The 27909-nt window shown below is 53.0% G+C and overlaps 1 protein-coding gene across 1 annotated transcript in view; it reads right to left on the reverse strand.

Annotated features, from left to right (window-relative positions):
* PADI1 (peptidyl arginine deiminase 1) overlaps positions 1 to 15528 on the reverse strand; it is a 38753-nt gene extending 23225 nt beyond the window's left edge. Inside the window, exon 1 of the mRNA XM_036066977.2 lies at positions 15423 to 15528. Coding sequence (XP_035922870.1) covers positions 15423 to 15514 — 92 coding nt within the window. The 5' untranslated portion in view covers positions 15515 to 15528. The remainder of the gene's footprint in view (positions 1 to 15422) is intronic.
* Positions 15529 to 27909: the final 12381 nt, after the last annotated feature.

Consider the following 27909-nt stretch of genomic DNA (forward strand, 5'->3'; position numbering starts at 1 on the left):
CCCTCACTTTTTGTGCTAATCACAACGTAACATACTTCTAAATTTAAGCTGCGTTCATCTCCTTTTTCTTCATCAATAAAACAATAAATGGGAGTCCTGATTTGTAGACTTTGCCAATTTCCATGGTCTAGAGACTTCCACCAATGGCTAATTTCAAGTTACCAGTGCAACATCACTGAACTCAGAGTTGCAAAGAAATACAATAGCACCCCGTATATAACTATTTCTACCATACAGAGGTGAATGATCACGGAGCATAGATCTTGGTAGAGTGTAATAAAATAGTAAGGAAGCGGTGCATTCTGATTATTATCTTTTTTTTCAATATAATTTATTTACTTGTAAGCATATAGAGTTTAATTTTAAATACTGTCATGGCGGGATACCTGGGTGGCACAGTCAGTTGAGTGACCGACTCTTGATTTTGGCTCAGGTTGTGATCTCGGGATCATGAGATTGAGCCCTGCATAGGGCTCTGCATTCAGTACAGAGTCTGCTTGAGACTCTCTCCCCCTCTGCCCCTTCCCCTTACATGCACATGCATGCGCATGTTCTCTTTCTCTCTCTTAAAAATAAATGAATAATTTTTTAAATAAAAAATGTAATAAATACTATCATGGCTATGTTTGGCAATAGGCTCATAAACTTCCTAAAAAATGGACAATCAGGTCCTCCTGCAGAAGGACCCTACTATACTGCTAAAAATGTGTCCTATTCACCTCTCTCCCAGACTTCTCCAAAGGAATTCACAGCCTTTAACCAGGTGAATGTACAGTGGGGAAAAGGAAATAATCAGACTTTTCCAGCTTTATTGGACACTGGCTCTGAACTGAGGCTAATTTCAGGACATCCACATGTCATGTCCACCTGTGAGTCAGAGTAGAGGATTTTAGTGGTCAGGTAACCAATGGGTTTAGCTCAGGTCCGGCTCCCAGTGGGTTCAGTGGATCTCCGAACCCATTCTGTGGCTTCCCCCACCCCCTCAGTTCCAGAATGCATAATTGGAATAGCACTCAGCAATAGGCAGGCATTCCTATGAGTGTGTCCCTGCCGGCTCCTACCCACCTGGCCCCAGGGCTTGGTGCTCAGTCCTCTTGTCTGGTGACACTCACCCCCTTGATGAGCTCCACCTGCCACATTGATATGCTTAGAACCCCTACTTTCCATCTCCAGACCCTGATAGCTAATTGCTTTTTGAACATCTCCCTTGGGTGTCTAACAGGCACTTTAAATTTAATGTGTCCATATATACTCATAAAGTGAACAATTCAACAAGAAGATATAACAATTGTAAATATTTATGCACCCAACATGGGAGCACCCAAATACATAAAGCAGCTAATAACAAACATAAATGATGTAATTGGTAGTAATACAATAATTGTATGGAATTTTAACACCCCACTTACACCAATGGATAGATCATCCAAGCAGAAAATCAACAAGGAAACAGTGGCTTTGAATGACACATTGGGCCAGATGGATATAAAAGATATATTCAGAACATTCCATCCTAAGACAGCAGAATATACGTTCTTTTCAAGTGCACACAGAACATTCTCCAGAACAGATCACATATTAGGCCACAAAACAAGTTTCGACAAATTCAAAAATATTGAAGTCATGCATGTGCATGCTTCTTTTCTGACTACAACACTAGGGAACTGGAAGTCAACCACAAGAAAAAATCTGGAAAGAACACAGATACATGGAGGTTAAATAACGTGCTACTAAACAATGAATGTTTCAATTAATGAAACAAGAAATCAAAGAGGAAGTAAAAAGGAAATGGAGACAAATGAAAATGACAATGGTCCAAAATCTTTGGGATGCAGCAAAAGCTGTTCTAAGAGGGAAGTTTATGTCAATACAGGCCTAGCTCAAAAAGCAAGAAAATCTCAAACAACCTAACCTTACACCTAAAGGAGCTAGAAAAAGAACAACAAACAAAACTCAAAACCAGTAGAAGGAAGGAAATGATAAAGATCAGAGCAGAAATAAATGAAATAGAAACTAAAAAAAAAAAAAAAAGAACAGATCAATGAAACCAGAAGCTGGTTCTTTAAAAAGATCAACAAAATTGATAAACCTCTAGCCAGACCCCGAGAGAGAGAGAGAGAGAGAGGACTCAAATAAACAAAATCAGAAATGAAAGAGGAGAAATAACAACAGACTCAACAGAAATACAAAGAAGTGTAAGAGAATAATATGAAAAATCACATGCCAACAAATTGGACAACCTAGAAGAAATGGATAAATTCCTAGAAACATATAACCTACCAAAACTGAATCAGAAAGAAATAGAAAACTTGAACAGACTGATTACCAGCAATAAAATTGTATCAGTAATAAAAAAACTCCCAAAAAACAAAAGTCCAGGACCAGATGACGCCACAGATGAATTCTACCAAATATTTAAAGAAGAGTTAATACCTATTCTTCTCAAACTATTCCAAAAAGAAGAAGAGGAAAGCTTCCAAATTAATTCTATGAGGCCAGCATGACCCTGATACCAAAACCAGATAAAGACACTACAAAGAAAAGAGAACTACAGGCCAATAGCTCTCATGAACACAGGTACAAAAATCCCCAACAAAATATTAGCAAACTGAGTCTGACAATCCATTAAAAAGAATCATTCACCACAATCAAGTGGGATTTATTCCTGGAATACAAGGGTGGTTCAATATTCGCAAATCAATCCTCATGATACATCACATCAACAAGAGAAAGGATAAAACCATATGATCATTTCAGTAGATGCAGAAAAAGCATTCAACAAAGTACAACATCACTTTATGATAAAAATCCTTAACAAAGTAGGTTCAGAGGGAACACACCTCAACATAATAAAGGCCTTAAATAAAAACCCACAGCACATCTTACTCAATGATAAAAAACTGAGAGCTTTTCCCTTAAGATCAGGAACAAGACAAGGATGTCCACTCTCACCACTTTTATTCAACATAGTACTGGAAGTCCTAGCCATAGCAATCAGACAAGAAAAATAAACAAAAGGCATCCAAATTGGTAAGAAGAAATAAAACATGATACTAATAAAAACTAAATAAAAAATAAAAACATGATACTGTATATAAAAAACCCTAAAGACTCCACCAAAAAAACTATTAGAACTGATAAATGAATTCAGTAAGGCCACAGGATACAAAATCAATGTACAGAAATCTGTTGCATTTCTATACACAAAAATGAAGTAGCAGAAAGAGAAATTAAGAAAATAATCCCATTTACAATTACACCATAAATAATAAAACATCTAGGAATAAACTTAACCAAGGAGGTGAAAGACCTGTATGCTGAAAACTATAAAACATGAAAGAAATTGAAAATGACACAAACAAATGGAAAGATATTCCATGCTCATGGATTAGAAGAAGAAATATTGTTAAAACGTACTACCCATACTACCCAAAGCAACCTACAGATTTAATGCAATCTCTATCAAAATACCAACAGCATTTTTCACAGAACTATAACAAATAATCCTAAAATTTGTATGGACTACAAAAGACCCTGAATAGCCAAAGCAATCTTGAAAAAGAAGAACAAAACTGGAGATATCACAATTCCAGATAGCAAGATATACTACCAAGCTATAGTAATCAAAACAGTATGGTACCGGCACAAAAATAGATACATAGATCAATGGAATAGAAGAGAAAACCCAGGAATAAACCCACAATTATATGGTCAATTAATCTTCAACAAAGGAGGCAAAAATATGCACTGGGTAGACAGTCTTTTCATCAAATGGCATTGGGAAAACTGGACAACTACCTGCAAAAGAATGAAACTGGACCACTTTCTTACACCATACACAAAAATAAACTCAAAATGAATTAAGGACCTAAATGTGAGACCTGAAACCATAAAAACCCTAGAAGAGACCATAGGCATCAATCTCTCTGACATCAGCCATAGCAACATTTTTCTAGATATGTCTCCTGAGGCAAGGGAAACAAATGCAAAAATAAACTATTGGGACTACCTCAAAATAGAAAGCTTCTGCACAGTGAAGGAAACAATCAACAAAACTAAAAGGCAGCCTACTGAATGGGAGAAGATATTTGCAAATGACATATCCAATAAAGGGTTATATCCAAAGTATATAAAAAACTGATACAACTCAACACTGCCCCCACCAAAAAAACCAAGTAATTCAATTAAAAATGGGAAGGAGACATGAACAGACATTTCTCCAGAGAAGACATACAGATGGCCAACAAACACATGAAAAGATGCTCAACATTGCTCGTCATCAGGGAAATGCAAATCAAAACCACAATGAGATATCACCTCACACCTGTCAGAACAGCTAAAATCAAAAACCCAAGAAAAAACAAGTGTTGGTGAGGATGTGGAGAAAAACGAACCCTCATGCACTGTTGCTGGGAATGCAAACTGGTGCAGCCACTCTGGAAAACAGTACAAAGGTTCCTCAAAAAATTAAAAATAGAACTACCCTATGATCCAGTAATTCCACTACTGAATACCTACCCAAGCTACACAAAAACACTAATTTGAAAAGATACATGCACCCCTAAGTTTATTGCAGCTTATCAGCAATAGCCAAATTATGGAAGCAGCCCAAGTGTCCATCGATAGATAAATGGGTAAAAAAGATGTGGTATATATATGCATATAATATTCCATTCCATATGCCATGGAATATTATACAGCCATTAAAAAAGAATAAATCTTGCCATGGATGGATCTAGAAGGTATAACGGTAAGTGAAATAAGTCAGAGAAAGACAAATACCGTATGATTTCAGTCATACGTGGAATTCAAGAAACAAAACAAACGAACAAGAAAAAAAGAGACAAACTAAAAAACAGATTTTTTACTGTAGAGAACAAACTGGTGGTTAACAGAGGGAAGGTAGGCAGGTGGGATGAGGGAAATAGGTGATGGGGATTAATGAGTACACTTACCATGATGAGCACTGAATAATGTATAGAATTGTTGAGTCACTATATTATATACCTGAAACTAGTATAACACCGTATGTTAACTATACTGGAATAATTTTTTATAAGAAGTTCTACGCTAAAAAACAACAATATAAATTAATTACTTAACTAATTAATTTACAGTGTCCAAAACCAAACTCCTACCTCTCCACCCCTGCCCCATCCAGGCCTGCCCAAGACCTTCCCCGGCCGCCCCATCCTCGGGTTCACTCTGGGGTCCCCTCTCTCCCTCGCACTCACACCCAGCACCCCAGCAAACCCTAACGACTCCACCTTCATGTCATGTCCAGAGTGGATACTCTCACCTCCCCAACGGCTAACATCCGGCGGCAGACCACCAATTGCTTTCACGTGGATTTTTGCAACAGGTTGGACTCCTGCCTCCTCTCCTGCCGCCCTCAGTCTGTTCTGGACATAACAGCAAAAGGCTCCTCTTTAAAAAAAAAAAAAAAAAAAAAAAAAAAGCCCTCTGGTGTCCCTCCTGCTTGTAACCCTTCCACATGGTCAAACTGGCTTCCTGACCACATGGCTCCCCTTTCCCCCTCCCCACAGGCCCAGCTCCTTGCTCTCCTTCTAGCACGCCCAGCTCACTTCCACCTCAGACCCTTTGCATCTGCAGTTCTTGCTTAGAATGTTCAGCTCACAGGTATCTGCTGGGTCCTCACCCCTCATTTCCTTCTCAGCGAGGTCTTCTCTGCCCAAGTCAGGACAGTGTTATAGGAAGACACCATGGACCCCACACCCCCTGACCCCGTGAGCCAGCTTCATTGCCCCTGACATATTCTGCTTATTTTGACATATTTGCTATTGCCTGTCCCTCTTGTTTCTCCCTCTAGAATGCAGGGATTTTTTTTCCACTTTGCTCTCTCTAACGCTACTGTCACCTGAGCGCCCAGGTCAGTGCCTGGCACCGAGCAGGAGCTCAACAAACCCTTGTATTAGGGATGAGGACAGGGAAACCCAGAAACCCAGGACTGCCCAGCTGGGAGGTGGCTGCACTAGACTTGAATCCAGCCTGCCTGGCCTCAGAACCTTTGCCCACAGAGCAAGTGGGCACGAGTCCCAGGCACCCAGCTGGTGGCAGGAAGGTTCCCAGCTCCTGGGAGATGCCTGCCCCACCCCAGCCAGGGACTGCCAACTCCAGACGCAGCCCTTTCAAGGGGAGCGGGGCTCCATGGAGCCAATCCCCTGCATTGGGCAAAAGTTGACGGCCCTAGCACACAACTCCCTATTTAGGGTAAGTCCAAGTCACGTCCCTGGCACACAACTCCCTATTTGGGGTAAGAAATAATAGTAACAGTAATAACAACAATGATGGTAAAAGAAGAGGGAGAAAGAGAGGGGACAAATGCTTGGGGCTGTCCGGCCCTTCCAAGCCCAGCCTGCTTCTCGCCCCCCACCTTGCTCTGTCACTGCTGCCTCTGGATGCTGGGAGTACGGTCTCAGCTGCTTTCTCCCCGGCAGGTGCCAGATGAGTCCCTCCAAGGCCGGGCCTCAGGGAGAGGTGGCGATGTGCAGGAGGCACGCGATGGGCAGGGCTGCCACCCAGGGCCGCTGCCTCCACCTCTGCAGGTCCCACCTGCCCTCTGGCCCCCACTGCCTTCCCCGTTCCATCACCCCCATCCAGGCGGTTTCCCTTGGGCTGCCTCTCAGGGTGGAAACGGTGCAGAAGAGCTGAGGCTATCCCAGCAGGAGCTTTGCAGACTGGGATTAAGAGGGAGAGGGAGGGGGCCACGGGAGGGGACCGGGGCTTGCCACAGGTGCCCACGCTTGGCAGGTTATGCCCGACAGGTACTTGCCGCCTCAGATTCTCATTCCCTTGGGGTCCTCCCCCTGACCCATGCCCAGGCCTCGAAGAGGGGGTTCACACTGCCTTTCCTCATCTCTCAGGCTCCCAGATTTGTGGGTGGGGCCGTGGATGAAGAGTTGCTCTTGGGGGGTGTAACAGGCAGGGGTGGGAGGCTGAGGGCTGCTCGGTAGGAGTCTCCATCTGACACCTGCGGGCCGGCTGCCCTTCGGTGGGGTCTCACGGAGCAGCCCCCAGACCCAACCCAAACTCACAGTCAGATGAAATAATGGATTTGAAAGCACCCTTCAGATGAGAGGGTCTAAGTCATTACCATACACGTAACCACTGTGTCTTTATCATCACGTCCACGTTGATGTTGATGAGCTGGTGCCCTCTCCTTGCCCTCTGCTTCCCAGTGCCCTTCTCCTACCTCTGCAGGGGTGCGGGGTGCGGATGGGGATGGGGGAGGCGGAATCTTCTGTATTCTTGAAGACCCACTTCAAATGCCACCTCTCTACAGAGGGAAGTGTGGGTTCTATGTGGAGTGTGGGCTCAAAGCCGGTCACTCAACTGCTCTGAGCCTCTGTTTCCCTCCTCTGTGAAATGGGTATAATCCAAAGAGCTACTTCCTAGGGCTGTTGGGGGGATTCCATGAGATGATGCATTTAAAGTAGGTCCTTAATAGGCATTCGGTGCCACTGCCCCCGTTACTATCACTCACCCCAGAGCCCCCCAACAGCCCAGCCCACTCGGGCCAGCTCCCTGTGTCCTTTCCTCTGTGTTCCCACAGCACTGGCTCAGACCTTCCTCGGGGCCCCATCGCAGTCCGTCTGTGTCACCCAGAGCAGCATCCTGCCTGACTCGTGCACATCCCCACACCCCATGCCCAAACCTGGGCCTGTGTACCAGGTTCATAAAGAGACTGCAAAGAGAACAGAGTCAATTCTTAGAGAATCTCATAGAAGGAGGTGCAGAGCGTGAGGTGGGGAATTTCAAGTCATCAGGTAGTTCCCAGCCACCTGATAAGGCATGAGGACAGTGTGTTCTGCGGGTAATAGTGGGGAGGGGTACGCTGGGGTGGCTCTTTCCAGCACCTACCATGCGCCAGGCACCTGCTCAGGTTTTGACAGCCACGATCTCATCTACACTCACAACTACCCTCCTGGGTATGCATTGCTGTCCTCATTTAGCCCATGAAGAAATCTCAGAGAGGTTAAGTAACTTTCATAGGGTCACACTACTGACAAAGGGAGGAGGGAGCAGCAGGTTTGTCTCCTATCTTATGCTGTCCTGGCTGACATTAAAATGAACGTGTGTTCCTGGAGCATGCCACCAGCGGACACCGGAAGGATGAGTTAGTTGGGGAAAACGTAGGAAGGGAAAAGGAAAATGTTGAAACTTTGCAACACAGGCTCCTCAACACGATTCCTTGGGAATGGAGGAGGGGGGTGTGGAGCACAAGACAGCATGTGGGGCACTGAGTCAGGAAATCCATGTCCCCTCTTCCCCACACGAGCTCCTGAACTTTGCAGGGGTGAGGTTGGTGCAGGCCAAGAGGGCAGCACCCATGACCTCCTGGCTCCCGCTTGCCCTAAAACAATGAGTCTGTGGAGTATCTGCACAGGCCCTGGGTCAGAAAAGGGTCTCAAAGATCATCTTGGCCTGCCTCCTGCCCATCGCAGGACTCTGTGCTTGAACACTTCCTGGACCAGACAACTCACTACCCCACATCCCTTTGTGCTTTGACAGCTCAGGTAATTAGAAAGCTTTTCCTTTTGCTTAGCTGCACCCTGGCTCCAGGAAGCTTCCTCCCACTGGGGTTCAGAAGGCCACACCTCACCTCCACTACTCAGAAACTTACCACCTGGTCTCTAAGGAGAAACACAACAGCCCTGGAGAAGTCCCTTCCGTGCCCTCCATCATACCTGCTGCTTGGGGATAGAGTTCACCAGCCCCCCAGGGATAGAGTTCGGGGGTTTGGGGCCCCTCTTCCCAGCCTAGGGCCTGGGCAGGGAGGGCAGAATGGTGCTGACCCAGCCTCCAGCTAGTGGGTGGGGATGGGGGTATGGTGGCAAAGGATCAGTGTGCCCTGGAGGGTGGCCCAGGGCACTGTGCAGGGAAGAGGCAAAGGCAGGAGGGGAGAATAATGCAGAATTGGATGGAAAGGCTGAGGAGAGAGCCAGTGGGCAGCTCTCGAGCAGACGGGGCTGGCCAAGCCTACAGCTGCCCTCACACCTGGCCAGACACCTGCCCACTGGGTGCCCCCAAGGTTCCACCTTCCAGATGTCCTCGACTTGACGTTTTCTGGACCGAAGCCACAAGAAATGCCATAGGGCCAGCCAGCGGGATCCAGCAAGTCCTCTCTGGTGCGGCCAGCCCTGTGGGTGCTTCTGCTGGATGCCGAGGCCCGCCATGGCTGACGGTCCCACAGAGCCGGCCAGCCCCCTCCAGGCCCCCGTCCTAAAGAAAGCCGCTCCCCAGGGGCCCATGGAGCTTCCAGTTAGGGCTGCGGGTTGCTATGCCTCAACACGCACTCCCTGAGCACCTGCTGTGCATCAGGCACCACGCTGGGCTCGGGGCAGGCAGAGGTGAATCACCCCGGCCCTGCCATCGAGGGGTCCACACGGAGCAGGTGTACCATGGTGTGCACCTCACTTTTATTCCGTTCTAATTCCATCCCCTTGGCCCCTGCCTGCTGAGCAGGGAAGTTAGGATTCCTCTCCCCATTTTACAGAAGACGGATTGAAATTCAAAGGGGGGGGGTCACACACGGGGACACAGTGGCTGAGCTGGGATGTGACCCCACTTGGGACTGACTCCAAAGCTCAACCTCTGCCTTGACCCCACTCCACCCCTTGAGCTGACCCAGCAACATAGAAGATTCCCAGACAGTGAGGTCTTTGGGGGTTGAACTCACAGAATTTGGGATCAGGGTTCAAATCCCAGCTCTAGCATTTTGTGGGCTGTGTGACTTGGGGCAAGTCTCTCAACCTCTCTGTGTCTCCGTGTCTTTGTCTGCAAAGTGGAGATCATAGTTGTCCGTATCTCACGGGGTTGTTGTGACACTGCGTTGAGATAGGGCCATGAGCCCTTGCTATGGTACCACCCACTGTCATTATGGTCAGAAAGGACATGGGGAGCGAGCAGGTCCTGGAGAGAGGGCTGGTGGATAAGAGGATCCTTGTACCTCCCTTCACTCTCCCACTTGACCAAAAATGTGGATGGTTCACATCCACCTCCTGAAGTTCTTTTTGCTCCCAGATGAAGATAGGAGTCCCTCACGGGCTGCTATGGGCTATATCACCTCCAAGTGCCAAGCCCAGCATGGACCTGGACAAGGGCAGGTGTTCAATAGCATTGGTTAAATGGCTGCCGTGGGGCAAAGGCCCCAGAGGTTCCCCAGCTTCCCCACCCCAGTGTGGCTTTCTCCTTAGACCTTCCCCAGGTGCTGAATGTGGTCGGGGGAGGGCGATGGCTGGCCCCTTGCAGACCCCACATCACCGGCAGACATTTCCTCCTAAATCTAAAAGGGTGCAGGGTGCGGCTGTATTCTCTTTCTTTCCTTCCTTCCCAGAGATAACAATCATGGGTAACTTACGCCCTGTCATTGCTCAGGGAGGGGCACACCCAGGGCCTGGAAGGAGGGCCCAGGCTAGGCAGACCTTCTTTCAAGTGGACCCCTGCTGGGAGTGGGAGCTGGAGAGGAGGGGCGGCAGCTCTCAGCCACAGACCTCCCGAGCAGAGGCACACGGGGGCCGGGGACCAGAACCTCCCTGCATGAGGAGCCAAGAGCTGTGGATGGGAAGTCACCTGTGAGTCACTTCTTCCCTCTCACCCACAGGCTCCCCATCCGTAGAAAGAAAAGCATGCCTGTGCATATGCATTTCATGGGTGATGAAACTCCTCATCTGTAAAATGGGGGCCAAGGCCACAGGTAGAAACAACAAACAATGCTATCCCCAACTTGCAGGGGCGGAACAGGCACAGAGAGGCTAAGCGATTGGCCCAAGGTCACACAGCCTGCAGGGACAAGCCTGACCCCCAGCGAGAGGTCATGATTACCAGCCACCCTGTTCTCAGCAGTCAGTGCGTTGACTCTCAGGTGGCTCCAACCCCACAGGGCTTCCTCCTCAGGGGCCCAGTGAGGATGGTGCCCAGCCTTCCATCCCAGGTGAGCAACCTGGGCCCCGCAGCCTTGGCTCAGCCCGGCTTAGGCCGCACCAGCTGCACCCTTTGCAGGGTACGACTGTGGAGTTTTCAACCCTGCCTCAGCCCACCTCTGCCAGCACGGTGCCCATGACCCAGCTGGGGGTAGGCGGGGTCATTAATGGGGCTGGAGCACTTTTAGGGCTTCAAGTGGCCTTGGACTCCAATGCAGGGTGACTGGCTTCTCCGGGGCACTTGGAGGGCCGAACACAGCTCCGAGGGCCGGGCGCCCACACACTGTCTGGATGGCACCTGTCCAGGCCCACAGCTGAGGCCCCCCTCCTGGGCTCCCCCGGCAGCTGACGTCCTCGGCTGGGTGGGGATTTGCCAGTTCCTTCTAGCCCCACAGCCCACCCACAACATCTTCGAGCCTCAGGACCACTTGGCAGAGCTAAACAACTGCTTAGCAGCCACCGAGAAGAGAGTAGAAGCTTCTCTGGACGGAGCAAAGCTGAGGACAACATGTCACGCGGAGAGCATCTTGGGGTCGGGAGGAATCTACCTCACCTGTGAGCAACCCTCCCATTCCCGGCGCCTCAAGTGCTCTCCTGGGGTCCCCAGCTGGTGGGCCCACCGAGCGAGGAAGGGCAGGGACTGGGAAGAGAAGGGACAGCTGGAGGTTGGCAGTGATGGAAGCTGGAAGGGAAACCAAAGGTGAAGAATGAGGATCAGTTCCAAGACCGGAAATGATGGGAGGGGCAGGGAGGGGAGGATGGAGCAACTGGCTGGGAGGGGCCCATGGTCTCAAATGGCAGGGGGCCAGGGGGACCAGGGAGGCAGGGACACCTGTAGGATTAAAGAGTGGCTGACCTCAGAGGTCTGCCCTGATGCCAACATTTTCTGTCCCAAGAACACACGCTGCACCGTTCCATGTCCAGACCCCACTGCGCGTGGGGAGGACCCTGGCCCCATAATCTCCAAGCACCTCACATTTACACTGTAACATTACTTCTAATGAAGGAATGCGGTGCGGCCCAGGATGGAGCCAGGAAGAGAGATGGTCCTCACCCGGCTTTTAAACCCAGGTCCAGCCCGGCTCTCGGAGTCTGTCAGTCATTACGAATTAGTGTCTGCAGCAACCCTGTAATTATTCCGTGAGCAGCACAATTATGCTTCATTGTACTTCTGCACACGTTAAAAGCATCAATTTACCCAATGTAAACATTAAGAATATATATACCACAGGTTTTATAACTCTGTTTTGGCATTTTCCTTGTTTGAAATACACAGAACCCCAGGAAAAAGAAGCAGTCTGGGGCCTCTCTCTGGCTCCTCAGAGAAGCCCCCCAGAGTCCCTCTTCCCTGGACACCCCAAATGCTACCCATCTGATCAAAAGAGTCTGTTTTGCTCTGATGCTTTTGCAGAGCTGGGGGAGGCTTGGGAGAGATCCAGGAGGATGTCTCTGTCCCCCACCCAGCCAGCCTTCTCCTCCGTGCCAGAGAATAAACATTCATTATGGCCTCTATCCTGGGGCTCTGATTCGGGCCTCTGGGCAAAGGGGACCAGGCTGCACCACGAGTGGATTCCCCACACTGCCCACACCCCCCTTTTTTGGCATGCATCCTCTGGGGGCCACCTGCAAGCAAGGACAGGGAAAACCAGGGCGGTGTGACCAGACCCGGAGGGTCAGGATGGAGAGCAAGTCTGCTAGGGTGACGGGTCAGGGTGGGGAGCTAGTCCATCGGAGTCAGGGGAGCAGGGAATCTATAGCACATCCTGGGTTAGGGGATTTCTAAGGGTTCCCTGGGCTGGGGCACACAATTACCCCACACACAAATATTTCTCTACACAGTCCACACAGCACCTGGGGGAAATTCATCACCCCGCATGCCCACCCCCACTGGCTCTCCTGGGGGGACTTAACCTCCTGGCAGCTCAGACACTGGCAAACCTCCTCTTTGGGGGGGTGCTTTGCCCTTCTATCAGCAAGATTAAGTAGAAACCCGCTGCTTGGCCTCAGCTGGAGCCGGACACCTGGCAATGGGGGTAGAGGAGCCCCAAGTTCATCATCCTAGCCATCCCAGGCCCTGGGTGACCTTCAGGCCCCTCTTCAAACCTTCCCAGGCTGATAATTCCATGCCCCCTTCCCTACCTATCACAGACTGGACGGACGGGAAGTTCTTCCTTACGTCTACTTCTAAACCAACTTGCTGCAGAATAAATTTCTGTTTTCTAGTTTAGAGACCCTCAGTAGTTACGTCCCTAGTCAAGACCAATGCCCAGGATGAAGGCTCCCAAAGGGCTGTTGAGTGGGGGTCTCTCAAAATGCTCACTCAGGGAGCGCCTGGGTGGCTCAGTTGGTTAAGTGTGTGGCTCTTCATCTCTGCTCAGGTCTTGATCTCATGGTCATGGGTCCAAGCCCCACATTTAAAATAAAATAATTAAAAACGCTCACTCAGGACCCCAAAGTGGCACCCCCTCCCAGAGTCAACCAGAGCACCCCAGCTGTGGCCAACCCAGGCAGCTTCCTCGTGCTCCCCAGCTGGGCCAGGGCCAGAATCGGAGGATGCTGAGGTGCTTGGTGACCCCAAAGGGGATTCCCAGACAGCACTGCCCTCCGCTCCCACCACACACACAGCCTCATCTGTCCTCTGTTCATCTCACCCACTGAGACGTGACGGGAGGAACAGGTACTGGAGAAAAGGGGGCCCGCAAAGCTGTCGGAGCTGTGAGCACCTACCTCCTCCACCTTCCAGGGCCCTACACACACAGGGTCTCATTTATCCCCCCCACCCCATTAAGCTGGGTGCTATTGTCAGATGAGGATGCCAGGGCCCAGAGAAGGACAGTGGCTTGCCCAGGGTCACACAAACGTCCAGTTCCAGAATCTGGGCACTTGACCCCCACGCTGAACTCAAGACGGGACTCAGCTCACCCTGTCGAGGCTCAGGTAAGGAATGAGGCCCCGCGAGGGCCAGTGACTCGGCCGAGGCCAGACAGCAAGTCAGCTGCAGAGCTGGGATCAGAACCTATGTCTCGTGGTTCCCAGGAAAATGCTTCTGGCCTTAGTCAGCAGCACCGTGTAGGGCCTAAGTTTCTGAAATGACCTTCCAGAAACAACCACCCCCCAGGATAAGAGCAGAGGTCTGGAATCAGGACAGTGGGAGCCCACCAGTGACCCCTGCCCTGCCCTTGGTGTTAAAGCTGGGTGGCCAGATATAGTAAAAAGTCCAGCTAAATTTGAATTTCAGCTAAGCAGTGGTTTTTAAAAACTAAGTATGTCCCATACAATATACTAAAAATCATTATTTGCTATTTACCTGAAATGCATACTTAACTGGGTATCCTGTTTTCCCATTTGCTAAGCCTGGGAAACACTATGTTAAAAGGGCAGGAGAAAATGGGATCTCGGCTGGCCACCCAGATCCGAGAGAACCAGCCCCACGCCGGGGCTCCCGATAGGACTCAGAGCCAAGGTCTGGCCTCTAAGCGTCCTGGTTCCCCCTCCTCAGCCCTGTCACTGGGGCCCCAGGCCACTCAACCAGACTGGAACAGCACAGGAACTGAGACCCAAGAGGCAGTGGGAGCTCAGATCCCACCTTGTGACAGACTCCCCAGCCCCCACCTCCTCTGAGAGGGGGACTCCCACCCTGAGCCCCTCATCTGCTGGGGCTCCAGCACCCTCTGATCCAGCAGGAATGGAGTCCCTAGACAGTTCCAGACAGGATGGAGTCCAGAGACAGTATCAGAGCTGGAAAAGCCCCCCGAGATCCCCAAGTCCAGCTCCCTCCGTGGCCAGGTGGGGAAAATGAGACCAGGCCAGGTCCCTGGGCCCCCGTCTGGGCAGAGCCAGGACAGGTCAGAGACTTGGGCCAACAGGGGAAGCTGATTCTTCTGGGGCCCCTCAGATGTCACCATGGCTCCCCTCACCGCTGAGACCATCATCATCGTGGCAAAAACAAGCCCGGGTCTTGTTCTAGGTTCCTGTCCTTTATTAACTCCTTGAATCATCCCTCTGAGACTCCCTCCTGATCCCAATCACCCTGGCCTGCCTCCAAGGATCGAGCTGTCATACACCCCACACCTCTACCTCAGACAGAAGGGTTGTTGGCAAGAAACAGAGGGAGAAATTCAGGGAGGCCCGGTCCTGCTCCCCGTCCTGAGCACCAGTTCATTCTGATGTCACACACCAGTTCCTCTCTACGTCAGAACGCAGAGCCCGGGGCTCAGAGATAGAACCCTTACCAGGGACTTGAGGCCAAAGACCTGACCCCAGGTACCCAGGAGAGACGGAACCCCAAGACGGGCCTGATACCCCAGCTCCTCCCTGATACCCGGGCTCTCCATCCCACTGCACCTGCTCTGCTCTCAGACACCTGCCTACCAGCACCCTCCGTGTTCGATTTGTCCACCGGGCACCCCCCCCATGGCCTCGGGGTCCTCCGGTGTGGCCCAGCCCTCGGCAGCCAGGTGGGTACCTCTCAATTCTCACCTGTGAACGTCCACAGACGTCTCAACCCCCACCACACACACGGCATAAGTGGGCTTCTTCAGGGACAGCCGCACAGCTCTCTGCGGGGCCATCCCGTGCCCCTGGCTCCCGGGCTCTGCACTTCCTATCTCCCCGGCTCCTCTCCTGGGCACCAGGTCTCCAGGAAGGAGTGTGCGTTCTAATGGCTCAGTGCTTTCCTCCTCCCTTTTAATTTCACCCTGTGACCTGATTAGCTGCCTAAGCGGAGTCCCCACCTCCTGGCTGCACGCCCAGCCCTCTCACTCAGGCCTGCCAATCCAGGAGGCCAGGGGAGGAGGCACCCAGGTCTCTCAGAGAGTTGGGAAGTGGGGGTTTCAGTCGGGGGCCCCAGTGGAGCAGGGCTCAGCTGCCACCAGAAGCTCCCCGTGGGCCCTATCTCTCCTTCCCTAGCTTTGACTCCATCCTCAGACTCTTGGTGCATGAACCCTCACTGTCATGATGTCAGCACTTTCTGAGGGCTGATAAAGTGCCTGGTGCAGATCTGATCTCATGCACCCAAAGCACAGGGCAGTCAGACCTCCGGGGTTCAAATCCTGGCTCGGCCTCTCACAACCTATGACCTTGGGCTTCCTGTGGCTCCCCTTCCCCGCCGTGAGATGGCAGTTGTACCCGTTCCATTGGACTGATGTGGGGATGCGTGAGCTACGCGTAAGAGGTTTAGCACAGTGCCCGACACCTAGCATTGGCTAAAAGAAATGCTCACCACTCTTCCTAGTATCCTCATTTTACAGGGAAGAGGATCCACTGTCAGTAAGTGGGACAGCCATGGCGGACACCCAGGTCCTCCTGACTCACTAAACCACCCCCAGAAGGTGAGGGTACAGCCTTGCACCCCAACTCCAGAGATGGCAGCAGAAGCCCCCCCAGGGAAACACCCCTAGCCAGCCAGGGGGCAGGGCAGCTCCGAAGGAGCTCAGAGCAAGGGGCTGGGGGAGGGCTGATTCCTTCCTCAAAATCCCTTCTTTGCAGCCCCGCCTGTTCTCAGGGTGTCGTGGAATCCCTGTCGCTCACTTGACAAGCAGTAGGCACTCCTTTAGGCGATGGGGACGCAGCCAAGCAGCAAACAGACCACAGTCCCTGCTCTGACGGCGCTGACATTCTGGGAGCCACCATAAGAGTTGAGACGACGGTGGCTTGGTCCTGGGGGCAACCGTGAGCATGGGGAGGAGCGCCTGGATTCGGAACATCTCCAGAGGTCCAGGCTGGGAAGGGTGGTGGGCAGGCTGGGTGTGGGGGCTCAAGAGAAAGAGGGGAGTCGGAGATGATGGGAGTGCTTGGGCCTGCGACAGCTGGAAAGATAGAGCTGTCATCAGAGAGACGGGGAAGGCTGGGGGTGGGCAGGGTGGGCAGGGGCCTCCCAGCTAGACAGAAAGTGTCTAGTAAGCCTGCAAGGACAACAACCCTTTACAGGTGCCTGGCTCCCTTCACAGTGGGCGTCGAGGATGAGGAGGACGGGAGTTCCCTCAATGTCCCCTGGGCCACAGGGCCCTCTCGTTCGCAAGCAGCCATTGCACGGGGCAGAATCGGGATGCGCAACCAGGCCTGCCGCCGTCCACGGGTCTGGGGTGGGAAGGACGGCAAAGAGAGAGGGGGAAAGGAGCAGCACCCTTGCCTGGGGAACTGCCAGTCTGACGGGGCAGGCGGGGGACACCATCCCTGCTCCGGAAACCTCCCACCCGAGGAGGAAGACAGGAAACATAAAAATGGTATAAGCATTTATGTGGTTACTTTTCACTTGGAAGATCTTCCTGAAACGTCTTCCTTATGGCCAACACATCCGATGGCGAATGTTGTCCATCTGCAAAGCTCTTTACACCCAATGGCACCGATGCAAAGTCTAGGTTTACCCCCCCGTGGACACAGGGCCTAGCAACACAACGCTCCGGGGGTGCACGGCGGTTTCCACCCCCAGTAACCAGAACCTGAGCCATTTGGTTCATATGTAATTAATGCGGAGTGTAAGAAGCAGGCTCGCAGAGAGCACGTGGGAATATTCCCATTAGAGAAGGATGGGTGGATGGACGGATGGATGGATGCAAGGGAAAGGGAGGAAGGGAAGAGGGCAGGTTGGTGATGAAGAGCTTTCTGCAAAAATGACAGTGATGATGGTGACAATGGTGAGGAGACGCTAGCAGATACCTGTCTAGCGCTGACCATGTGCCGGGCACTATTCTCAGCCCCTTCCGTGTCATCACCCACCTAATCCTCACCACAATATTAGGTGGCAGGTACCAACTAAGCCGGGAACCCAAGTTCAAATAGGATGTGCCTTTTGCGGGTTGTGGGTGGGGCGGGGGCCCGGGTAGGTCATGGTGGCTTAAAGGAAGTGTTCTCAGGGCCGGAGGAAAGAGGGAGGGTATCGCAGAGAGTGGGCAGAGAACCTGGGAGGAACCTCGTGCATCCCCATTTTACAGACAAAGAGAGGCACAGAGAAGCTAAGGGACCCCCTCAAAATCTGACCCCGGAAAGTGAGTGAGCCAGGATTTGAACCCAGGCCATCTGACCCTGGATTGGCTCTTAATTGTTGACTGGATCCCTGAGAGACAGAATATCAGGGTTTTTGTTATTGCTGTTTTGTTTTGTTTTGTTTTTACCTTCTTCCTTATGCTTTTGTGTATTGTTTGAAAGTTCTGGTAAGCAAATGTTTTTACTATTGGAGAAAATATGAAGTCTCTCTTTAAGAAAAAATGAGGAGACTGGGCGCCTGGGTGGCTCAGTTGGTTAAACATCTGCCTTCAACTCAGGTCATGATCCCAGGGTCTTGGGATCAAGTCCCCCATCGGGCTCCCTGCTCAAGTGGGAAGTCTGCTTCTCCCTTTCCCTCTCCTTCTGTGTGCACCCGCGTGCTCTCTCTCTCTCTCTCAAATAAATAAATCTTAAAAAAAAAAAAAGAAGATTTTCCTGCTCTGGGCTTCCCTGCCCCCGTCCCTCTTTCCTCCGGCTCTGAGAACATGTCCCTTCAGACACCATGACCTGCCCGGGTCCCTGCCCCGGGCACAACCCACAAAAAGGCACATCCAGTACACCCATGCTGTCGTCTATTTGAACTTGGAATCTCAGGCTTGATTGGTCAAATTTGGGAGGAGCAGGGGTGGGGGACCTGAATGACATCATTACCCCCTCCCCTCTGGCAGGTAGAACCTTCAGCTGGGAGGACCTGCCCGGGGTAGCCTCAAACACGGCCCCTCGCAAGGGGAGAGGCCTGTCAGCTACTGGGTGACCGTGGGACCCTAGCACGACTCCAGGATGCCCCCGGAACAGCCCGGGGTACTGCAGCAGGGAGGATGTCCAGTGCTGTTGCCACCAGGTCCGGGGACTCATTTTCCCCATTCTCCAACAATCATTTTGAGCGCCTGCCACACGCCAGACATTATTCTTGGCCCTGGTGATACAACGGTGAGTAAGACCAAGTCCCTGCCCTCATGGGACATACAGAGTAGCAAGAGAGACAGGAAAGACACTGCAGGACAGAGACTGGGACGTCAGGAGTAATGAGACCCAGTGAAGCAGGGTAGAGGGGCAGAGGGAGTGGGGTGCTGTTTGCGTCAGCGGACCGGGGAAGGCCTCGCTGGGGAAATGATATTGGAGCAGAGATCAGAAGGGCAGACCTCAGGGACCTCAGGACTCTTCCAACCTCAGGTAACCTAGCATCCCGTTAACCCAGGAGCCCCCACCTCCCGTCTTCCCCATTCACAAGACGGGACCGTGGGGCTAGCGCAGAGCTTGCAGACTGAGATGCCTCCAGGGCTTGGGCAAATGATAAATGTGCGAAGCTGCCGGGTGCAGCGCAGTGGGAGGGGTACCAACTGTGGTAAAGGGAGTAAAACCTGCTTTGCCTGATGCATTAAAATTGGGTATTTCTTAAAAACAACATGATAGGTCAAGCCTATAGTGTAAGCAGATCTGGCCCTCGGGCCATTGTTTGAGACCCCAACATAGACTATTTAAAAACTAGTGGATGGGGTGGCGGGGGGGGTGGAAGGAATAACTCAGGTTGGGGAAGTCATGTGATAGATGTTTGGTAGAGTCATGGGAAGCCGAGTGTGGGTCCAAGGTTCTCAGTCATTCGTTGAAGAAAACGTGTCCCGGGTGCTTTTGCATACAGGTGCTGTTTTGGGCATCGGAGTGCTCACCGCCCATCGAGCCCTCTCAGCTCCTTACATTGACTCATCCCTCTGGGATCTCCCAGGGCGCCCCGGGCACCCAGGGCAGAATCCTGGACCCCCTGTGGGCCTCAGGGGCTCTGACTCAACTATCTCGAGCAGGCAGGGGACCCACCGATTCCCGCAGAGCCAGAGGGCCTAGGGCCAGTGGTTCTAATAGCAGGAAGTGGCGAGCGCCATGAGTCACCCAACTCAATGGGCACATCCCGAGAGCCGGAAAGCCAGACCCAGGTCTCTGATGGGCACCACGGACCTTCAGGGATCACTGACTCCCTCCTCGGCTCTGGGACGTCCCAGGCTCCACGTGGCAGTTAATGGCATCCGGTGCAGGGCTGGGCTGGGCACGGAGGGGCCCAGGGGGGCTTGTGGTCAGGTGCGGCCAGCCCCACCCCCACAAGTGGCCGATTCAGCAGCCCCCCAGGCACACCACCTCCTTCCCTGCCCCCCACTGGCTATCTCAGCAAATGGCACAGCCTCCACCCCAGGTACCAAGCCAGAGACCCAGGCAACCTCTTCCATCTTCCCCCTCCCTCATCCCCAGCATTCAGTCACCCCCCCTGACTCATCAGCTCCACCTCCCCATCCTCTCTGGCCCCATCCCTTCCCCTCCAACTTCACCCCCCACCCCACCCCCACCCTAGTCCCAGCCAGGACCTGAGCCACCTCCTTCTCTCCCAGCCCCCAGGCTCACTTCATTCCCCACTGCAGGCAGTAGCGATCTGTCTGAAACATGCATCCAATCTGCCATCCCCATAAGACGGCTCCAGCATCCTGCGGCCCCCGGATAAAGGATGGCAGCTAGATGGGAAAAGTCTAGACCTGGAGGCCTACTATCTGTGGTTCCAGTCTGGGCTCAGTCATTTCTCAGATTTTAGAGCACTGGGCAAATGATTTAACTTTTTTGAGACTTAGTCTCCTAATCTGTAAGGTCTGGAATAACGTAGAAGTTTAAAATGACGTCTATAAAGTGTCTGGGATATAGGCGATCCTCAAAAAATAGAAACTTCGCCTGACATTCAAGGCCCCCCAGACCAGGCCCCTGACAACCACTTCTTCACTCTGTGCTTGACCCCTGTTCTTGTCTTATTTCTCTAGCCGCTCCGCCACACTTCTCCCCCGGGGATTTGTCCCCTGACCTGGGGGTCTCCATAAAGCTCTGCCCATCACCAGCCTTCCTGCCTTCCCCTATACCTTTTTCCACCTCCCTTCCTCCAGTGCCCACTCCAGGCAAGACTCAACATTTCTGCTTCTTTCATGGATTTTTATCCCACATCCTAATAGAAAGAATTTGAGACAGCTTACAAAATACACCCTGGGTAAAATTATTTTTCAAATGAGAAAATTAGGTCAAAGAGTGGGAAAAGGAAGTAAAAGATAAGGATGAACTTCTGTCTGGTTGGTAGATCTAGCAGTGAGTTCCCTGGTGGCCCACAAGAAAAGGGAAATATAATCAATTTCATGAATCATGGTGCCCACAGGATACAACTAAACCAGTTGAAAAAGAGAAGCCCAACTCTTCTGGGCCCTGAAAACTAAGGGACATTCCCCCTTCCCATTCCCAAGTGGAGTTTACTAAATAGGGCAAGTGTGGGATTTTGAACAAAATGATCCACAGCATCCTTATGGTTGGGTCTGACTTGATCCACGGGTGTATTTTGGGGTGGGGTGTCATAGAAAAATGTGCTTGGTATCCTTCAGACCCTCCTCAATGAATATTCTTCATTTTATCTGAGCCTTTGATTAAATGGGGAGTGGCAGGGAATTTGGGGTTTCCCTCCCTAATGATGGTTCTTCCTCATAGCTGCTAGAGTAGAGATCTAGTATAGTCCAGTGTCAGCCAACCTGGCTGCAGTTGAGGTCCCACCATGAGAATCAGAGTCTAGCACCTTCTACTGGCTCACTCAGAGCTGGGGAATCATTCCCGGAAAGGGGGTGAGGGACGGTACCTCTGCCGGGCATCGCCCAACGCTTCACGTCTTGGCAGACACTCCCAGATAACTTGGTCCACCTGCCTCATCAAACACATGGAGACAGAGAGGCCCAGAGAGGGAGAGCAACTTGGCTCAAAATACACAGCCTCCTAGGGGCAATGTGAAGTAGAAGACAGGGAATCAACCTCAGAGTGAGAAACTTGGGTTCTCAGGCCTCCTGAGAGAGGTCCTTGAAAAACTCTTCTTCCCTGTAGGGCAGCCCTGGCCACCAGGGACACTGCATCTAGATCTGGCCTGCCCAGCCGCTGTAGGATACCATCTCCCCAGACCCCCAGTGGACAAACCATTGTAGAGAAGAGCCCAGCATCTTTCCCCCACATCGCTCACTCGTATTTATGCGACCAAGATTTCTTGGGCAGCTCCACCACGGGCCAGGCCGTGAGTAGAGAACAAGACCTAGCCGCAGACTGCCTTCTCGGGGAGCATGGCTAATGGGGAATGCGGGTGTGTGAAGGTGTTGCTCTGAGGACAAGAGCCACAACAGGGAAACGTGCTGAGGCCTGGGGACGCCGGGTAATGGTGGGAGCCAGAGTTTATTGAGCACCTACAGGGCGCCGGCTCGGGGCGTAGGACCTCTCAGGCACCGTCTTGGATTCTTGGAGCGGACTGAGGAGGCAGAGGAGGAAATGTAGTCTGAGGTCTCCCGTGAACGAAGATGGAAACAGAGCTGCGGCCCCGTCAGTGGGACTCCGAGCTTGTGTGCTCATTGCCACATTCTACCGTCCTTGGTGCTTACAGGCTGCAGGGGCCCCTGGCCTCGCCCCTCCCGCAGCATCACACACACACCCCCCACCTTCTGCCCTGGGGAGGCGAGACCATCCTGTGTCTGGCACAGAGGCCAGATGGAAGGACTCAAGAGACCCCCAGTCCTCGATGCCTCACACCATTAAGACCATTTGGGTCCCAGCCGCCCAACTCTGTGTGTCTGGCGCCTTCAAACCCTGGAGGCTTCCACAACATGAGCCCCGGCCATCTGGCCCCTGCTGGCCTTGGCCTGGCCTGAGCCCTGGGCTTGGGGGCGAGCCCAGGGGGAGACACTCACCTCAGAGAGAGCCTTGATGGCTGGGGCCGGCGGCGGGGGGGCACGCACATACTCTCCTAAAATGCAGGGAAAGAGGAGGTTTTCGAGATAAGCCGGACGTTCAGAGGTTTACACTGAAAACAGCAGAGTGGACACTCAGGACCAAGCACCGTAGGGGCGCAAAGCCCACCTGCTCACCCTCCCCCCTCCGGCAGTACCTGCAGCCCTTGATCAGGAGCCTGGGGCTCTGCAGATCTTCTCAGAAAGCCACTGGCCTGATTTGTCACCACTAATAAGCCCAGAGAGGGCCAGCAATTTGTCCAAGGACACACAGCCCATTCTGTTTCCCCCAGACAGGGAAGGAAGAAGGAGCATTAGGGGTGTGGGGAGGGGGGTCAACAGCTGGACAAGTTGTATGAACAGTGGACAGAGCAGGTCCAGGTGGCAGGTCCAGCCCTGGCCCATCATTCATTGGCTGGGTGACCATGGGCAGCAATTTGACTCCTCCAGGACCCCTGTTCCTCACTTCTGTCCGTTTGTTCTCTGAGTTGGACTTTCTTTGTCTCCGTCTCTCTCCATTTCTTCCTGTCTCTGTGCATCTCTCTGTCCCCTCTCCCCCCACTTCTCTCTGGAAGAGCATTAGGGGTGTCGGGGAGTCAGCTTTGGCCTCACCTGCAAAATTATTCTGTGCACGTTTGGTCCAAGTGCTGGGCTTTGCAACACGTCCCCGGTGACACCTCCCAGGTGGTGGTTGTGCTTATCCCCACTCTGCAGATGAAGACACTGAGGTCATGTTTACAAAGCCCTCGGCATGGACCAGGCCCCTGGTGGCCCCCCGCAGTCCACTTCCTCCAGGAAGCTGTCCCACACGCCTGCCTCTGGCCTCTGGCTCCCACGGAATGTTCTGTTCTCTAAGTAGCCCCCCCCCCAAGGCTCTGTCCTGGGGAAACCACTTGTTTTAACACCATTTCCCCCATCACTCTGGCAAGACTACATATTTCAGAGGATCAGGAACAGGGAGTGGCCAGGTCTTCAGCTCTGGGAGATCAGGAAGCTGGCTTTTGAATGAAAAACAATCGAGACATGGTGGTACAGGCATTCTCGGCCACCAACCCACAGCCGGGCAGCAACCCCAAGTTGTCCAGGCAGGGATTCCAGCCACCCCTTGACGGAGCCCCTGGGGCTCCATCGCCCCGACCGTGGGGCTGGGTCGGGCAGCCTTGGGGAGCACAGTGTGGTCTGGGAGCCGAGCTCCAGCTTTTTCCCCACCCCGGCCTGGCCCTGTGGCTCAGTGAAGCCAGAGGGGCCTCCAGAGAGAAGTGGGGGGAGAGGGGACAGAGAGATGCACAGAGACAGGAAGAAATGGAGAGAAATGGAGACAAAGAGAGTCCAACCCTGAGAACAAAGGGACAGAAGTGAGGAAGAGAGGCACAGAGAGCGGCAGGAACAGAGAAAGACAAACTGAAAGACAGAGGAAGGGACAGAAATCAGAGAGAATAAGAGAGACTGAGATGGGGGAACAGGAAAGAGGCCCTGGGGCAATGCAGATGAGAACCCAGGAGCTCCATTGAGTGCTAGAGCCCAGGCGGTCCCCTCTTGAGCCCCCGCTTCCCCCGGGGCCTCCCTTTCCTCAAGCCCCCTGCTCCCGCCCTCGGACATGGAGGGATCACCTACTTTGCACCTGCCCTGGGTCCTGGGGACACTCCCCCCTACACCTCCCACGTCATGGCTGTGTGTATCCCCACTGTGCAGATGAGGAAACTGAGGCTAGGAGCCATCAGGTTAGTCAGACAATCAAACTGGATGCACCACTTCGAGGGTACAGGAGGAAGGGCAAGGGACAGAGAGACTGAGGCCCAGAGAGGGGAAGTGACTGGCTCTGGGTCACGCAGCAGCCAGCCACAGAGCCAAAGCTAGAAGCCAGGTCCTCTGGCACTTGGCCCGGCTGCGAAGAAAACAAAGTCAATCATATTGTCTTTAGCAAGCAGGTTCCAGGTCTTCCCACATGGCCTCCCAACACCCTAAAAGCTGTCGACACCCCTGCACATCCTTCTTGCTTGCCTCTTGCTATCTTTTCTGGGAAGGGCAGCTCAGGAACCTCCCAAACTTGTCCTCTCTCCTAGGAACCAGGCCTCAGTCGGGGCATCTCCACCTCCCCAGTCCCTGCCTTCCAGCCTGCACTCCCATGCAGAACTAAGTGACAAGAGAAAGGGTGGCTGGCCGACACCCCTAACTTTCACTGACATCAGCTAAGCGTGAGCTCAGGCTCGCCACCGTGTCCTGATGGGTCCGGCCACAACACGCAAAACCAGGGCGGAAACCAGGGGAGAGGTCAGCAGGTGAGCACATGTTTACCCACTGGGACTTGTGGAGTCAAGGAAATTTCTAGAAGCAGTGTTCACTGCAAAGAATGCAAAGACCCAGCCCAGAAAACAAACACAGGGAAACCTTTCTTTTCACCCCACCTGAGTTCTGAAGAAATTCTGAAGAAGAAATTCTCCTTGGTAAAACGTTTCCAAAGAAAATCACGTCAGCGTGGTGAAAGGAACGGGCTTCTCGCCAACTGCGTTCTCTCTCATTCTGAACGCCTGGCTCCTCCACCAGAGGGAAGCTCTCCTGAGGGCAGGGCACGTCACAGCCCCGGCACCGCAGGGCCTGGCCGGTCATCCCTGAGGCTCCCGGAACGAGCAGTGCCTACGCGAACCACATTTCCATGGAGAGGAGACAGTACTCATAATCTGCGTATCTGACAAAGGACTCACGTCCGGAATGTATGAAAAATGCCTGTAAATCAACACGAGAAAGAGAGACCACCAGCCCTGTGTAGTAAGGAGAGTGGGACACAAAATTCACATGCCACCGATGTTAAGCAGGGGACTTCAAGGAGAGTCTGTGCTCACCGCTGGCTTCCCCGGCTGGGCCCCCTGGGCCCCTCCGAGGCAGGCATCCCCCTGGGCCTTGACTCAGGGCTCAGTCTTGGAAAGCCTCACGTAAAGAGGGGCAGGGCTGCAGAGCCAGGGAACGGGGGAAAGAGGAGGAGTATGGATGAGGCCAGGAGCAAAGGTAAGAGGCGCGGGCAGTCTTCCCAGGCCGGCCCCACTCTCGCCCCTGAGTTATCCAGGCTCAGTGCTAACCGTGCGGGGTGTGGGGAGGGGGGTTCTGTTCACCCTCGGATTGGAGGGGAGGCTCCCTAAGACCACGGCTGCAAGAAGCAGGCAGGCAGGGTGGAAGGGGCACTGGGCCAGGAGTCAGGAGCCCCGAGATCTGGTGCTAACACACCGTATGCCGAGCGGTATTGGGCACCAACTCCATGACCTTGGTCTTTACATCTGGAGGAGAGGATTGGGTAGCTGATCCTCAGAGCACTGCCAGTGCCCACTCTGGGAGCAGATGAGGCACACCCCTCTTGCTACCCCTCCCCCACCCGCTCCCCAATAGCATCCCAGGGCCCCCAGCCCCAGTGACGCCCCCAGGCAAACCACAGTGAGGCCAGTCAGGGTTTGGCCGAGTTGGAGAGCCAACCAGCCCCAACAAGGGCCCGAAGGACCCAGCCCGACCCTGGATCTCTGCCCTGGGAGCGCCCAGCAACAGCATGGCCTGGCAGGGTGGGCACCTCGTCCCGGGCCGCTGCACATCCCCACGGGCCAGCCACACACACAGCGGCCGCCCACAACACGGTCCTCCTGGGACAGTGGGACCCCCAGTCTGAAGGGGTAGGCACAGACCATGCTCTGCAGGATCCCCAGACTGAGCCTGCCTGTCCCTCAGGAGTTTTCTCTCTGATGGGGGAGGCACAGCCCCTACCCCCAAGAAGCTTCCAATCTGATGGGGGGGCACAGCCCCTACCCCCACGAAGCTTCCAATCTAATAGGGGAGGCACAGCCTCTGACCACGCGGATCAGCTAGTCTGATGGGGGAAACACAGCTCCTACCTTATAGGAGCTAAGGGTTAAGCAAAGCCCCTCTCTCCCTCTTTATCAAACCTTCTGATCTAATGGGGGAAGCACAGCTCTGTCCTGGAGGAATCTATAGTTTGATGGAGGAGCCCAGGGAAACTCTGTTCCTGTCTGTGGAAGGGACCCACTCTACCGTGAGGGTCGTTCTTAAATCCCACATCCGCTCACTACTGGCAAAAAGCTGTCATGTACTATCTTCCTTGAGCATCATCACCATCCAGAAGCAAGGCCAGCCAAGGATTGGCCTCCCTGTTGGACAGATGAAGAAACTGAGGCCCAGAAGGAAAAGTGGCAGGGCCAAGGACACACAGGGAGGCAGGACTAAAGCCCAAGTTTATCTCCCAAGGGAAGGAGGGGAGGAAGGAGGCAGGAAAGAGTGATGGGTGACTGAAGGAGCTGGTTTCCCATACACTTGGCCCAGAAAGCCAGACAGCCAAACAGCCCAGAACCAGTGCCCCTGTGATGGCCCAGAGCCTGCCTTTCGCAATCCTGTTTGGGATACAGTATTTATTTGAGAGAGGCCTGCTGCCGCGCCAGGCATTTATGAACCTGGTTTATTGGTCTGGCCCAGGGAGCCTGGGACGCAGCTTCTGTGTGAGCCAAGGCTGGGCAGGAGTTGGAAACCTCCAATGGTCAGAGCCAGAGGGAGCCCGGGGCTGAGTCAGCCCAACCCCTGCCTTGTACAGAAAGGAACAGTGAGGACCCGAGGAAGGGCAATGACTTGTCCAAGGTCACACAGGACCTCGGCAGCACAGCTTGGCCCCCTGCCCCTTGTCTGGGACTCTCCCGGCACTGGGGCCAAGTAGAACAGCTCTGTACCTCAACCTGTCCTTGTGGGAACAACCCAGGTGTCAGAAAGATCTGTATTGGGGATATTCGGGGATTTGCCTTGGGGCTGAACTCCCTTCCCCACTCCTGGCTCTGTACTCTCCCAAAGCATCCCCGGAGGAGGCCACCCAGCTTCTGGCCATGGTAGGGATTTGCCAAGACCAGGGCGGCGGTGGGGGGGGAGGGGAGGGCATGGAGGCTCATATCACCCCTCCCTCCAGCCCCTCACCATCAGCCAGCAGGATCCCCTAAGGGGGGAAGAGAAAACTAGGGGAAAGAGAGGAACATACTATTTATTGAGCACTTCCTGTGTGCCAGCCCAGCGAGAGCCCTAGGACATGAGCTCATCACAACTGCGGTGGGACCAGGCACCTTTACGAGAGGAAACGGAGGTTCAAAGATGTTGAGACACTTCACCCAAGGTCACGCGGCCCCTATGTGGGGAGCTGGAATGCCAGCCTGACTGTCTGCCTCCGAAGCCCACGCTTT

The sequence above is a fragment of the Halichoerus grypus genome, chromosome 5, assembly GCF_964656455.1.
Source record: "Halichoerus grypus chromosome 5, mHalGry1.hap1.1, whole genome shotgun sequence".
Taxonomy (NCBI): domain Eukaryota; kingdom Metazoa; phylum Chordata; class Mammalia; order Carnivora; family Phocidae; genus Halichoerus; species Halichoerus grypus.